General features: G+C 33.3%; 2 protein-coding genes, 2 long non-coding RNA genes and 2 other non-coding genes across 12 annotated transcripts; 3 read left to right on the top strand and 3 right to left on the bottom strand.

The window, feature by feature from the left end:
• Window positions 1-824: 824 nt before the first annotated feature.
• Window positions 825-2,820, bottom strand: LOC108819387 (uncharacterized). 3 transcript variants are annotated; one of them, XR_008938065.1, is made up of 6 exons: window positions 2,438-2,820; window positions 2,317-2,361; window positions 2,167-2,241; window positions 2,059-2,093; window positions 1,300-1,988; window positions 825-1,152 (listed from the first exon to the last, which is right to left on the bottom strand). XR_008938065.1 is itself a non-coding variant. In XM_018592408.2 (6 exons), exons 1-6 carry the CDS (start codon window positions 2,654-2,656, stop codon window positions 1,040-1,042), a joined length of 555 nt encoding a protein of 184 aa, XP_018447910.1. In that variant the 5' UTR covers window positions 2,657-2,820; the 3' UTR covers window positions 825-1,039. The 3 variants fall into 3 exon arrangements, 2 of the variants coding, with proteins under 2 accessions (XP_018447910.1, XP_056849159.1); XM_018592408.2 differs by having other exon boundaries at window positions 1,921-1,988; XM_056993179.1 differs by having other exon boundaries at window positions 1,921-1,964.
• A 321-nt stretch (window positions 2,821-3,141) lies between these two features.
• On the top strand, window positions 3,142-4,768 carry LOC130499191 (uncharacterized). The gene is made up of 2 exons (XR_008938067.1): window positions 3,142-3,542; window positions 3,913-4,768. It is a non-coding gene; the product is annotated as an uncharacterized LOC130499191 (long non-coding RNA).
• Window positions 4,716-6,188, bottom strand: LOC108819388 (uncharacterized). 3 transcript variants are annotated; one of them, XM_018592410.2, is made up of 3 exons: window positions 6,010-6,186; window positions 5,696-5,869; window positions 4,716-4,972 (listed from the first exon to the last, which is right to left on the bottom strand). In XM_018592410.2, exons 1-3 carry the CDS (start codon window positions 6,101-6,103, stop codon window positions 4,923-4,925), a joined length of 318 nt encoding a protein of 105 aa, XP_018447912.1. In that variant the 5' UTR covers window positions 6,104-6,186; the 3' UTR covers window positions 4,716-4,922. The 3 variants fall into 3 exon arrangements, with proteins under 3 accessions (XP_018447912.1, XP_018447911.2, XP_056849160.1); XM_018592409.2 differs by having other exon boundaries at window positions 4,716-4,982; window positions 6,010-6,180; XM_056993180.1 differs by lacking the exon at window positions 4,716-4,972 and having other exon boundaries at window positions 4,989-5,869; window positions 6,010-6,188.
• A 2,507-nt stretch (window positions 6,189-8,695) lies between these two features.
• On the bottom strand, window positions 8,696-10,327 carry LOC108821493 (uncharacterized). Of its 3 annotated transcripts, none has more exons than XR_001944566.2 (3): window positions 10,197-10,327; window positions 9,830-10,053; window positions 8,696-9,007 (listed from the first exon to the last, which is right to left on the bottom strand). It is a non-coding gene; the product is annotated as an uncharacterized LOC108821493 (long non-coding RNA). The 3 variants fall into 3 exon arrangements; XR_001944567.2 differs by having other exon boundaries at window positions 9,858-10,053; XR_001944568.2 differs by having other exon boundaries at window positions 9,890-10,053.
• Window positions 10,328-11,778: 1,451 nt separating this feature from the next.
• On the top strand, window positions 11,779-11,894 carry LOC130499323 (U5 spliceosomal RNA). The gene has a single exon (XR_008938201.1). It is a non-coding gene; the product is annotated as a U5 spliceosomal RNA (small nuclear RNA).
• Window positions 11,895-13,999: 2,105 nt separating this feature from the next.
• Window positions 14,000-14,073, top strand: TRNAV-AAC (transfer RNA valine (anticodon AAC)). The gene has a single exon. It is a non-coding gene; the product is annotated as a tRNA-Val (tRNA).
• Window positions 14,074-15,051: the final 978 nt, after the last annotated feature.

The raw sequence follows: 15,051 nt of genomic DNA, 5'->3' as shown, positions 1-15,051 counted from the left end.
TAATTCGATACATATTGTTATTATGTAATCCTATGCAGTTTCTTAATACGTAGACATCTATAAGTTTATGGCAGGCGACATATTCAATTACTGTATTAGTGGTTAGTTCAATAATATGGAGACTTGATGGCATGTTCAATTGTATGTGTTCATAATTTATATTCTCAAGATTATTATTACCGTCAGATCACATGTTCAATCATGTTTTTGTGCAACAATTTAATTCTTTGTTTTCCACAACCCTTATGTACATTATAAACTTGTTTTATTTATTCTTTTTCTGTTGTCAATGTATATCAAGCAAACATTGCAAAATTTTGGTTGATGATCACCAAAGTGTTATGTTGTTATTAGTTTTGGCTACTGAGAATAATGAATTGGTAGAAAGTATAATGAGTGGAGTTATGCAAATTATGAATGTTCCAAGCCTTGTTTGGACTTTGTTATTGTCATCTATAAACATTATAGCACAAAAACCAAGCATAAGCGTTTTCACAAGGAAGCTGCTCTTGCATCAGAGCTGAATTTTGGATCCATATATGTACACATACACACATTTAAAAGACAACTAAATAAAGATCAATTAGTTTAACAAATATATTTGAATATAATATTTTGTATATCTATCGATCGGTTCTAATGAGTTTTCGTAAATTCCTTTATAAACAGATACATGTACATCCGCTAAATTCATACTGTTTACACTTAGATATGGTTTGGTTGACGATCAGATATAGAAATGCTGGCACTGAACATAAAGTAGGATTTATGATTAATTTTTTTTATCTTCTTTTAATATTCTATCGGTCTGGCAATCTGGCCCATCAATAAAACATCTACCGTATTAATCATTAATTGATTGATAATCATTACTACCATAATTAATAACACGATTGGATTCAAAGAAAAGGGATAAAAGCTAAAAAGAGATGATAATGAAAAGAGAACACAAGTAGGTGATTCTTTGCACTAAAAATCTGAATACATACATCCACTTAATTTCTTTTCAGGTGATTCATTGATTTTCTGGTGTATAAACCTAATTAGAGAGGGAGAGGGAGAGATAGATAGAGGCTACGGAAGCTATTGATGAACACTTTTTGGGAGAAAACCTTTTTGTCATTTTGGTGGTCTTCTTGTTCCGTAATAAACCTGTTGAAAGGATCATATAAATGTTTTCGTTATCAAACCATGAGTACCAAATGGCGATAAATACAAAGCGTTGTTTTGTGATTACTAATGGGCTTGTTTAAAAAAAAAGTGATTACTAATGGGCTAAGGCTATGAAAGCTCAAATACGTTTTTTCTGCGTCCATAACTTGCTGTCGTTGAAGTTAACCGATGACTTTGAGAAGATGACAAGATGTGGTCCTCCCGCACAGTGGCGGAGCCAGAACATATTTCTACCGGGGTCATAATTCTAATTAATATATTAAATTATTTTATAATATTATTTATTAATATAATTTATAGTATTATTATATAAATTATTAGAGATTAGAAAGCTGTTTTAGTTACAAGAGAAATAGTCAATAAAACAAAAGAAACATAGTAACTAAAAAGTATTTAAAAAAAATCCAGAAAGAAAAAGATTTTTAATTGTTATATAGAGCTTCGAAAAAGTAGAAATTATCAAAAATAAATGCAAAACAAATTAAGAATCAGCAGTTTTTTATTTGACAAGAGAAAGATATTCTCTATAGAAAATAGTATAAAAGAATGAGAAATGTATGAAGTTGAAAAGCAAATAAGAAACATGGAAAATAAAGAATTTAAAGGCAAATCAAAAACTAGTTTGACCCATATGATCGATTTAGAATCAGGGACGTTCTAGTAATTCCTTGCTGGAGATCATCAAACTAAGAAGATTAAGGTTTAAAACAATTTATGAATAACTTGGGAAATTGGGATGAAGGTTACCAAAAAATGACGAAGGCACTGGATCTATCCTTGGCAGCTTCTGCCTGGATTTTGTTAAACCCACGTTACTGTCTCAAACACACAAGAAAAATCAAGTTATGACTTAATTAATTTGAGGGAAATGAGACTGATGATTACCAGTAGACACTACGCACATAGTCTTGATTTTTAGCCTGAATAATTGTTAAAACCACATATTGTCAAAGAACTATCCAATCATCTATATAAACGACAACTGATTTTTACCATTTCCTGTCGGGCGTGTCTGGCTCCGGACGCTAGAGAGAGACGAGTAGCCTCATCAATGTAGGCAGCTCTTTCCTGGATGATTATCAAATATTACAATTAAGAAAAGATCCCAGAACACAATTTTAGTACAGTTTAGAGAACATATACCTCCTTTGACAACGCAAACCAACTCCGTGCCGCAGCAATTGCAGCCTGTTTAACCGTTCAACATTCATCATAAGAGGACATATGTTCAAAACAGTTTTGAGCAGCTTAGAAATAAACGTACCACATCAGGCAATGATTTCCACAGATCAACACCAGTTAATCCAGCAAGAGGTTTCAAGAGATCAATTAGGTAAATGGCTTTGCGGTCATGGTGGCGTAAAAATATAATAAATGTTTGTTCTGATTGATCCGCATTTCTCCTGCATATTCTGTAACTTTCCTGTTTGATCTGTTTGATCTGCACTTCTCCTGTTTGATCTGCTTGATCTGCACTTCTCATTCTTGATCCGCTTGATCTGCTTGATCTGCACTGCTTGAACCGTTTTTACCATTCGAAGCCTAAATATGTGAATACATACATCCACTTAATTTATTTTTCAGGTGATTCATTGATTTTCTGGTGTATAAATCTAATTAGAGAGGGAGAGGGTAGATAGAGGCTACGGAAGCTATTGATGAACACTTTGGGAGAAAACCTTTTTTGTCATTTTGGTGGTCTTCTTGTTCCGTAATAAACCTGGTGAAAGGATCATATAAATGTTTTCGTTATCAAACCATGAGTACCAACATGGCGATAAATACAAAGCGTTGTTTTGTGATTACTAATGGGCTTGTTCAAAAAAAAAGTGATTACTAATGGGCTAACTTGTTGTCGTTGAAGTTAACCGATGACTTTGAGAAGATGTGGTCCACCCGCACGTTCAAAGACGGCGGTCTTTTTTTAATTAACTCGATGAATAAAGAAAGAAGCAAACTCTCGTGTAACCAACTAGTAGTTACTGTAGTACTTAGGTAGCACAGTGTTTATTATTGTCTCTGATCTCTATCTTGATTGCCTTAAAGAAGTTATCACTTCCACACTTGTACTACTACTACTACTTTTCTTTCAAGAGAACTGGTCCCACTGACTCTTTGTCTTCATTGCCCGATCTGAGTCTGATCTCTCATCTCTTCTTCTCCCACTTGCTAAATCTACATTTAAGACCTGAAAGGTGTCTTCTTCCTTTTTTCTCCGTCAAAGTCTACATTGGTGTTTTACTTTTAGACAAACTGTGTTTCAGCTTTTTTGTTTGTGTGTGTCCACCTCAAAGCAGAAATCTAAAACTCTGAAAAAGGTTGGATCATCATTTGCTTGTGTTGGTGGATATCTTCACTTTTTCGTTCTGGTAAGTTTTGTTAGATACCTCATTTCTCTCTCCTTCAAAAGTGTTCAATCATTGAAGAAGATGTGGGGGATCTTTCTTTTTATATTTGAATTATTTGATTGAATGCTTTATCCAATTTCAAGTACACTTTCCGACAAGAATCTGAGTTTGCTCACACGCAAGGGTTTTGTCTTGTGTTAAAAGACTTATAAAAGTGAAAGTAGTAATTAGATCATTCTTTAATTAGGATGGAAATGGCTAATGGCTGATAAAAAATTCGTGGATTTTTGTGTGAATTAAGGTTGTTCTACTTTTTATAGAGATCTTTCAAGTTCTTGACAAGGTGATCTTTTTGATGGAGGGTTCTTGATTGTGTGTCCATGGTTTTCAGAGGTTTTATGGTTTAATGGAAGATAAACCGGTGGCTTCATCGAACCCAAACCTGCAAGTGTCGGTTTCATTTCGTAGGTTTGAGGATGGGATGATATACTTTCATGGGAGAAGTTCTCTGCTTTCTCTCCAAACAAGTACTCGGAGGAAGTTGGTAAGTTTTGCAACTCCGGGTTCAGTTTCTCAAAAGAAGGCCTATTTTGAAGCTCATTACAAGAAGGTCGCTGAGAGGAAAGCTGAGATCATGGATCATGAGAAACAAAAAATGGACAAGAACATGTCTTTTAGATTGGTCGTTACAGATCAGGGAAGTATGGAAGGCGAAATTGGTGAAGAATGTAATTAATGGGAAAATTCACTTGTGAAGAAGATAAGCATGTGACTGACATTGCTATTCAAGTGAGTGTAGACGAGGTTAACGAAGAAACTAGCTATCATCGTCAAGGAATGTTCAAAGCTCGGTTGATCAGGTGAAAGAAGAAGAAGTTGACAACAGTCTTGGTTGTCTTAAGCTGGAAGAGGTACTACAAGTGCATGAGAAAGAAGAGATAAAGGTGGGAGCGAACGTTCTACCGAATCATACAAAATGCAACGCCAATAAAGGAGACAGAGAAACCCTCAAAACTAACCAAGAAGGCTGGAAATGTGGTGATCAATCGCACCAGAAACTCTCACAATTTCCAACTTCCAAGGTATTGGGCACAGCAAATAGACAAATACATGAGAAAGGTAAACTGTATATAGCTTGTAATATATGATCTATGTGATTGTGACGACAGATGGAAATTGTTTGATAAAACAGAAGGTTTGCAAGATATAATATATAATGAAGAACTACGAGGGATTTGATAGAATAACTTATCTAGTTTCCAAGAATTGCTTATTCCATACCATCAGTAAAAGACAGCTGCATATTTAATAATGAAAAAAATAGAAAAACCCACAACAACGTACAAACCCAAAGTAATAACCAGTTCATTGACAAGTCCGGGGTGTGCCTTAGCTAGGGGCTTACATGACGAATACAATTTTCGTAAATGCGGCACTCCAACGTCGTCGTCCTATTAAGGGCTGGCAAATTCAAATTCAAATTAAAGAAAAAACTATCTATACTAAAACAGGAAAATTTTATGATGACAAAAAAACAGGAAAATTTTATTAAAAATACTTAAACTAAATTCATTAAATTCTTTAATACCCAAACTTTTTGCTATACATTTTAATATATCAACTAATTATTTTGTTCAGTTAATACACTATTTTGCGAATAAAAATATTTGTTATAGAAAATTTGTTGTTGAAAATTTGTTGTTCTACTATTTTGGTGAAAAATTGTTGGTTTCAGTTTTATGAAAAATATATATTTTTATGATGAGAATTTTTTTTTAATGATTTTGGCATATGAAAAACAAGTCCACTATATACTTGCCGTCAAAACAAAATTCTGTAATTTGTGTATGGAAATCACTCAAGTTAAAAATATATTCGATTCTGCAACTTCAGCACAATGTTGCTTTTTAGAAAAAGACAAGTATATATATATATATATATATATATATAATTAGTTTAAGTTATAATTGTGAAGATATTTTAGACTTTTTAGTAATTTAGATGCATATTCAAACTAGTTTCAAATGCTTTTAATATCAAAGCTTTTAATGCATTTAAGATATGCATATTGCATCCAATAATTAATTGTTTCTACTTTATGTTTAATTGTAACCACATAAACAATATCTCTATTGCATTTGGATGCAGTACATGGATGAGCAAATGAACAGTACCCGCATAAGATATAGTTCGCACTTGGTGCCTCGCTTGATTAGGATGGGTTTTGGACGGCTCATTGTGAGTGTTTTTTTGTCCACTGTGGGGCGAAAAGCTCGGTGGTGCTCGAATTTTGGAGCCCCCATTTCCTTCCAAGTTCCTCCTCGCGGACATTGTCTCTTTTGCTCCACCTACCCATGACATATAGAGCGTTGATTCTTTAGTAAATTTGACGGTAATTTGTCGTTTAAGCTATATGTGAACTAACTAATAAAGTAAAACTGTAAAAGCTTCAAAACTAGTCTACATCTAACAGAGGTAGAAGACTCACTTAATTTACGGTGTTCCATATGAGCTTCAACAAAATGTGAAAGTACGATAAAAAGAAGGAAGAAAATGATAGACGAGAGTATAGAGCCTGCCATCTAAATACTATTGGGTGATGATCACTTTGATTCCATTTTCAAGCATTTATATAGATTGGAGGAGAGGAATGGAGTTGACGCTATGGACGACTTGTGTTTGTATTATCTTGACGCGTCTTTAGATTTACTCCGTCAAATGGGTTGGAATTGCGTTCTTTTTGTGGGGTAACTTTGTATTTTCTTTATTTTCCAGTTTTGTTAATTTCAATAACAACAAAATATTACTACAAAAAAAAAACTCACAATAGCGACTGCTAAAAAGCAAGTAAAATATGGGCTGTCCACGAATGAATATTCGTTAACGGACTTGTTACGTTTAACGACGTTGAGAAGTTATTAAGCCAGCAAGAGACCACGGAACACACCAAATTATTGAGTCCCTGAATAACATGTTCAGAGTTTTTGAATAAGATACTAATTAGGGCTGTTTAGAAATTTATTAATTTTCTTCTAAAATAATTAAAATTTTAAGGACAAGACTTGGGGTACTCTCAAATTCACCTCAATTGTTATCACCAATCAAAGTACCATGTAGGATTAGTAAAAAAAGGAAACAAAATTAAAAAGAAAAAAAGGGAAAGAAGTAAAAAAAACGTAGACTAATTTTTGTAACCATCTATGGCTTCTTCTTCATCACCAATACATAATTTTAAAAGCTTTTTTATCATCTACACAGAATATTGAAAGTTTTATTTGTCAAATTGGTGTCTACAATTCTCTTCCCTTATATCTTAAATCTAAACCCAAAATACTAAACCCTAAACCCAAAATACTAAATCCTAAACCCTTGGGTAAACCCTAAACCCTTGGGTAAATCCTAAATTCTTGGATAAAGAGATATTCCAAAGGTTTAGAGTTTATCCAAGGGTGTAGGATTTATCCAAGGGTTTAAGGTTTAGTTTTTAGAATTTACCCAAGGATTTAGGGTTTAGTGTTTTGGGTTTAACAATTTGACAAATAAAGCTTTCAATATTCTGTGTGGATGATAAAGAAGCTTTCAATATTTTGTGTAGGTGATGAAGAAGAAGCCATGGATGGCGTTAAAAAAATTAGTCTACGTCTTTTTATTTTTTTCTTTTTTTTTTTAATTTTGTTTCCTTTTTTTATTAATCTTACATGGCACTTTGATTGGTGCTAACAATTGAGGTGAATTTGAGAGTTCACCACAGGGGTGAACCCAAGTTTTGTTCAAATTTTAATTCAGGTTTATCACTCTACATTTTCTTTTTTCAATTTTAGCAATCTCTACTTATTGAGAAAGTTTTCCTTTTCTTTCTTTTCCTGTGATCACTGCCTACTTAAATAAAAATGTTAAGTCCTGAACTTAGTAAAGAAATTTATTTTACCAAAATAGTATATGTAGAAAGATATTCTTTTTACGCGTTTATAAAAATATCATCAATGTTGCATTCCTGTTTTTGTTTTTATTTACTGATCAGACAACCGTTTCGAATCGGCATGAAACGCTATTTCTATAAAAATAAGCATTTGTATGTATAATTTTCTTTGTGAGCACAACTGAACCTATTCTGGGAATACTTCATTGTCTAAATCTCAGTCTTCTGTAAAGAAAGAAAACGTCTCTTATTTACTGAGAAACGAAGAAACCGCGCCAAAGTCATTGCATATGTCTATATGAGTCTTGCTCCATCTGCATCCGATCTTGCTGCTCTTACAAGCACTAGAAAGTCATTGATTATGGAACGGATGGGAGATAAAGACATTGTAAAACGTGCTTTTAAAACATTTCAAAAGAGTTATGACTTCACAAGTTCTGTCAACGAGCAAAGGCAGGTATATTAGTATCCAATTTATGTTTTTTGTTTTCACCAGAGTATCCAGTGATCAGCTGTTTAAAGTTTAGGATCCTGCAAAAGAAACTAGCCAACTAGTATTCCGTCACGTCAGAAGGAAAATGGCAGGTATATATATGCTCATGTCACTTGCAGTCTCTTAATTGGTTTTACGGAAACTCATCATTCTCATGTTTGAGTCTTACTTTTATGTTCTTGTCCTAAACAACAGGTCTACAAAATCAAGTCACCTGGAGAAGAGAAGTGTTATTCGTTCAACATCTAACGGACTCACATGTAGGTAATGTGTGTGAACTCTTGCTAATGCTTTTTTCACGGTGTTCAGCTTTCCAAATCTGGTGCAATACATGTAGAGAAGACACGCGTTCAGAAGAACTCAAAGGTTTACAGAGTTTTTTCACTTTTTAAGTACAAGATATATCTAGTCTCATTACTTTTTTTATGTGTTTTAACAGGCTGGAGTTATTGACACCAAAACCCGGAGAGACTCTCTTAAACCGAAAGCAAAATCCATGCAGGGTTCTCGTCCTGTACGTTCCTTACCAAAAGGCTCTTCAGAAAAGGTGTTATGGTAGTTTCATCCGTTCCATTTTAGTGTGATCGTTGTCCACCAATGTTGTTCCATTGTAAACTTTTAAGTCTTTTTATACGTATATATATCAAGAAAGTTTACGAGATACTCCGACCGTTCATTTTAATCGTCGTTCTAGATTCATGCACACAGATTAAAAAAAACTTATGATTTTATATTTTTTCAATATAAAAATATAATTATCTATACACCTAACCACTGAAAAATTTTATTAATAAATTTTGTATTGAAATTATAAAATGACACTTATTTTAAAAACAAAATTTTTTTCTACAACGATAATTAAATTAAAATGGATGGAGTATATTTTTATAGGAAAAAAAGTTTACAAGATATATAATGAAGAATTGCTTATTCCATAAATAATACATGAGTTGCATAGTTATAAACAGTTCACTGAGAAGTCCCGGGTGTGCCATAGCTAGGGGCTCATCTTACATTTATCACTGGATTCATTGAATTTGTAGCTGCATGTCTTATTATTGCTTCCTACAATCACTGTGGCAATTTTTGATTAACGAAAAGGAGAATGTTACATAAAAACAAGATTTCTAGATGTAATTTAAAAATTTCTTTCAGAAAACTATTTTAAAACTAGGAATCACCACAACCATGTCCAAATAGACAGTGATTAGCTTTTCGGAGACCCGAAGCGATATTTAAAAATATAATTTCAATATTTTATAAATGTAAATTTATACATATTCAATATAGGGAAAATTATATTCAGTATTTATATGTTGTTTATAAATATATAATTTAAGTGCGAAAGAAAAATAAATAAGACAGTATTCAGTATTTAAACATTATCTGTAATTGTATACACATCTTCAGAATTAAAAAAAAAAAAAACACTATTTCTTACGGTTGAACCTAGTACTAAATAGTTTAACTAGATAACAATAAACACTATCGCGCAAAAAAAAAGATAACAATAAACACTTCACAAAACATATAATCAACTTATAAAAAGTTTACCATATAAAAAGCTAAACATTTATATGTAAATTTTTTTGTTTCAAAACTTGTTTAATATTCAAAATTTTAACCTTAAAATACAAACTTTATTTGAATATATGTTACCAAACTCTAATAAATGGACTATCTATATTTGTTCATCGATATGAAAAAAACAATTCAGTTTTGCTAAATTTAGATTTACATAATTTTTGTTCATATTAATATGATTTCAAATTATTTTTAATCAAAATATTTTTCAAAATTTTATAAATTAATTTTAAGAATAAATACATAAGAAATCTTTTCGAGAATGTTTCATTGTCTTCTCCTTCGTAAGAATATAATGATAAAAGTGCTTACAAGTTTTTGTTAGATATATATATCTCACATATTGCATTTGAATGAGAAAATGAGCAGTACTATAGCCTGTAATTTGTGGCGTTGCTTGATCGGGTTGGATTTTGGACGGCTTATCTTGAGTGTTTTTCTGTCCGGACTGCCGTGACTTGCTCCCAGGAGTTGCAATTTTGGAATTACCGTGCCCGTTAAGTTCCTCCTCATGGCCATTGTCTCTTTTGATCCACCTATAGATTAGACGACGTATAGAGCGTCAGTTATTTAGTAAGTTCGATGCTAATTTGTCTCCAGTTAAGCTATATATATGAAATAACAAATAAACTAAAACAGCGACTGGTTTAGAACTATCTAACAGAGGTAGAAGACTCACTTAATTTACGGTGTTCCATATGAGCATCAACAAAATGTGAAAAAATGATAAAAAGAAGAAAGAAAATGATGGAAGAGAGCAATGGTCACTTTTTTGTCTAAATGTAATGGTCACTTTGATTACATTTTTAAGCATTTATATAGAATAGAGGGGAAAGAAACATAATGGAGTTGACGCTATGGACGACTTATGTTGTGGTTGTCTTAGCTTGACGCGTCTTTAAGGTTTACTCGATCAAATGGGTTTGCACTTTGTCAAAAAAGAAGAAGAGGGGTTGGGTTATCAAAAAGTTATTGTCGGCTAACACTGTATTCTTTTTGAAGAAAAATTGTATTTTCTAAGCAAACTTTTTATTTTCCATTTTATTAATCTTAATAACAATACATTATTGCTGCTATAGAAAAAAATCTTAGTTGCAACTGCTGAAAGTAACAACATGGGCAATTCACCTATATTCATAAACACTAAACAGGCTTGCTATGTTTAACGACGTTGAGAACAAGTTAAGAAGCCAGGAAAAGACTACAAAATACCTCTTCGTTGACTCAGAATTGAATTCGACTCCTTTCCACCTATATATTTAAAAATACTTTGAATATTGCCTTCCACTGAATTAAATAACATAAACATAAATTGTTAACTCACTGGTTTGTTAGATTGAATAATCAAACAATATCTGTGAGTTATAGACATAATATCACCAGAGCAAGTTCAAGCAGAAAAAGCAACTCAAATGCAATCGGTTAGTCTTTTATTCTTTCTAAAGTTCTTACCATCCTTGATATAAAAAGAAGAGAAGATTGAGTTTATAAGACCCAATTCTATGTCTAAGTTTGACCTTGAGCACTGTAACATAGTTGATGTTCATGTGGTATTTTTTTACAGACTGATGAGATTCTGAAGCAGAGAAATGAAATTCACTCAGCTTATTCAACGGCTCCATTTATAGAGAGGAGCTCGAGCAAGAACAGACTCAGAAAGAGCTTGTTCAAAAAGGCAGTGGTTGAGGCAGAAGAAGAAGAAGAGGAAGAAAGCAGCAAACAGAGGAACAAGAAACCAAATACGTGTGACGAGTCTGAGACAATCAAGAAGAAAAGCCGATGGTACAATTTACATTTTAAATTGGACAAGAAAAAACCTTGTTAAGTCTATTGTAAATCATTTTGGATATTTTTTCTCCTTCCAAGTTTTTTGTTTCTCCTTCCAACTTTATTAATCAAAACCATTTGTTTTGATAATTATTATTTGAAATGACAATGGCATGTCCCATACATACACAAAAACGTTGTTTTCTTCTCTAAGTTCTCCTGCATTCGGTTGGCATGGCGTAGCATACAGATTGGAACGCTTACTATATGTTGAAACTCCTCGTCTGAAATAAGATATAGCCTTTGAATGTTATGACCCATCACGAAATCATTTGGGTTGTAATGTATAGGCCCAGGCCCAGGCCCAGTAGTACATACAGTCCACAATGCCTTGTAGTAAAGAGGTTTTGTATCCCACATCGGTAAACTGAGAAGTTTGGATACTCGAGATGTTAGTATAAATTCAGTTCACACTCCTCGCACAGAAACCACGCAGCCATGTGGTGAGCACAAAGCGAACTATTCTTTCGCCTTTTACTAAAGAATACCGTGTGTTCTCCATGCTAAATGGCATACGCCTATTTTTGGAGGGTTCCACTTTCGAGTGGACCCAAACATTTTCTAGTCCAAAATTTATGTTGAGAGATTTTGCTTCTACAATCCTCCTTCATAGAGTTGAATCGTCAAAATGCTTACTGGGTTGCTGATAATACAAAATGATCTGTTTAAGAAAGATGGTTTCGAAATAGATAAAAATAATGCTCGACGGTTAAAACATGACTTCATCTAACTTTCTTAAGTAGCTTTGGAAGCTCCATGACAACGATTCAATAGCGTAGATTACTTGCTGCTGACAATTAAAAAATAACTTGCTCAACACTAAATGATACGTTTCTGTTCTGGTTAGCATTTATGTTGTATTCTAACTGGAGCGATTTGGCCGGGTAGGCGATGAGTGAAGGAGGAGTAAACTTTGTGTGATTGGAGGATTAGTGAGTTTGTGGACGTAATATCGAGGTAAAAATTTTGATTCAACTTTTTGAATTTACAGGAATGCATCTGCTTTGTTTAGGAGCATCTTTGGTCGATGATTTTGTAATAACAAGGCAATTGTGACTGAAAAAGTAAGATAAAGAAATTAATATCTAAGGAGACATAGCCTCTTTGAGTTGCTTGATGTGAACCATGGTGAATCCACTCGACACCAACATTGAACAATCACTCAGCGCCAAGCTTAACAAATGGATATTGAGTAAACAGCGAAGAACTCAAATTCTCTACAATAGTCAATTAAAAAATGTCACTAACGGGGACGAAGGAAGTTATAGCTGGGATCGAGTGTTGCTGGCTGTAGTCAATGGTTTGCCAGAGAAGTTATCGACTATGCTATTGAGATACAGCTTTCAAGTTGTTGTCTATGCATTGTGGCTTGAGAGAAATGCGAGAAGAGTAGGGGAAGCAGAGCAACCAACTGCTTGTTTGATTGCAAGATTGGACAAGTTGGTAAGAAACAGAGTAACATCCTTAAGAGAGAAGAATAGAGCAAAATATGAGAAAGCAATGGCTATATGGTTTGGAAGAATTTGAGTTTGTAGAAGTTTGAAGTTTGTCTTGAGTTTTTCTTTTTCTTTAAAAGCATATCAGTTTACTCTGTAATCAAGTTTTTTTGAGATGAATAAAATTTAAAATTCTTTCAAAAAAAAAAAAAAAAAAAAATGTCACTAACACATTTTTCCTTTTCTAAGGTTTCAAAATTTCTATCAATGTGACAAGAAACTCGAAGTACGGGAACTGCGTATCAACTTCTTTCCCAATAATAGTTCCAGTTCTACGATTCCCAAGTATAAAAAGTTCTGAATCACAGTGCAAAGCTGAAGTAAATAGACGACAAATGATCATTTATTTTCTGTCTCTTCTCTGGGAGATTCTACAATGGTTTGCTATTCACTTTCTGAAAGAAGTCTCTATGGCACATCCTTGCTGCTCACAAGTTTCTAGTGGCTTTGTCAAGATATGATAAATACAAACTATTGTTGTGATTCTTACAACTTTTTTCGTCACACCGTCTTTGGCTGTATCTATTGGCTTCATCTCCGAGATATATCCTCTTCTTCAGATACTTTTACTTTACTAGAAGTTCCTACAGAAAAGAATTTTTACAATCCCATATCATGAATCAAGGCAGTTGCAGATGATGTCTAAGAAACCATTATAAAGAACAAGAGAGATACTATGAGATAACAAAATATCATCTTACTTGGAAAAGATAAAGGCAAAAGAGAGCCAAACATACCCTCACTCTTAAGTCTGAAGCTATAAAGCTGTAGAGTGAGTTCTTCATCCCAACAAAACAAATATATTCTTCGGCATTGAGGAACCTTTATAAAGGCACTAACCGGATGATCAAACACCTGCCATTAACATAAAAGAAAAAAAAAGAGTTTCTTCTGTGCGTGTTCCTAAAGAAAGAATAGACATAACAAAAGAGATTGTAAAGTCAAAAAGATGTATTCACCGATGATCCAGCTTGAGCCTGACCACAGTTACCAGCACTGTGGGTTTAAGCCAGGTTTTAGTCTGCGTCAGATGGTGGTCGTTACGGTACGGTTCAGATAAAAATTAACCGAAAATAATTTTGTTCGGGTAGTCACCGGTTTGATAATAAAAAATGTAAATACAAGATTTGTATTACGTTCGTGGCTCAAGTACGCAACAGGTTTCGTGGTGTAGTTGGTTATCACGTCAGTCTAACACACTGAAGGTCTCCGGTTCGAACCCGGGCGAAGCCATAACCTTTTTCTTTTTGGCGAAGTACTTAATGGGCCTCTCTTGGGCTCATTTACAGATACAAATCCATTAGGCCCTTACTTTATCAGCCCCCGCCTCCTTTAAAACAACGATGGATTCCATCATTCCATGTCTATATTAATTTCATCATTCATGCGATCGTACAAACTGAATTTCATCATTCCAATACGAAGAGTTAATTTATAAGCGAATACGAGGATCTTTAATACATGAGAAAAAGAACAAATTAAATGAGAGAGTCAAATGCAGATAGAAGCAAATCAAATTAATTATATCTACCTTTTTACCAAAGAGACACTGATATTGGTAATAGTATCCATAGTTTTTGTTTTTGAACAACAGTATCCATAGTTTATGTTTGACAATTTTAACATATATTTTGAAATTTAAATAACAGATATTTAGTAATGGGACTTAATTCAATTTGTTATTTGTAATGTTTGGAATTGTGTTAAAGACATCATCAGGTTTTTAATTTCCGGTTGGTAAAATTGAGTGTCATGAGCAGTTAATGAGATTTTAGTCACAATCACTTTCTATTGGTAATCAATTTTGCATGGGTTTACATGATCCTTTTAAGTAACAAAATGCAATCAGTCACGTATGGTATGGTTCCGATTAGTTACTGCATTAAGAAGATCTATCAATTAAGTGTGAAAACCTGATACATACTTTCAACGAAAAAACCCGAAACTAATCCATCTTGAAGAAAACCAAACTTTTGGTAGATCATGAACGTTTCAGCAAAAGTTCATGTATACAGAAAAATGTTCGTGTATCAATCCATTTATAGTAAAAGATATCGGACGCATTTTGAAAAAAAACAGAATAACTAACCAAAAACCCATGTGAAATCTATAGGAATGTCTAACGAGGAACTTTCATGAAACTGAATCGCAAACCAAAAATGGGTCCAATAATATCTAGATTTTTTTTCAAACCAAAAAAAAAATCTAGTA

The sequence above is a fragment of the Raphanus sativus genome, chromosome 8, assembly GCF_000801105.2.
Source record: "Raphanus sativus cultivar WK10039 chromosome 8, ASM80110v3, whole genome shotgun sequence".
Classification (NCBI taxonomy): domain Eukaryota; kingdom Viridiplantae; phylum Streptophyta; class Magnoliopsida; order Brassicales; family Brassicaceae; genus Raphanus; species Raphanus sativus.
Note: the sequence above shows the minus strand (reverse complement) of the source record. Positions and strands in the feature narration are given on the sequence as shown.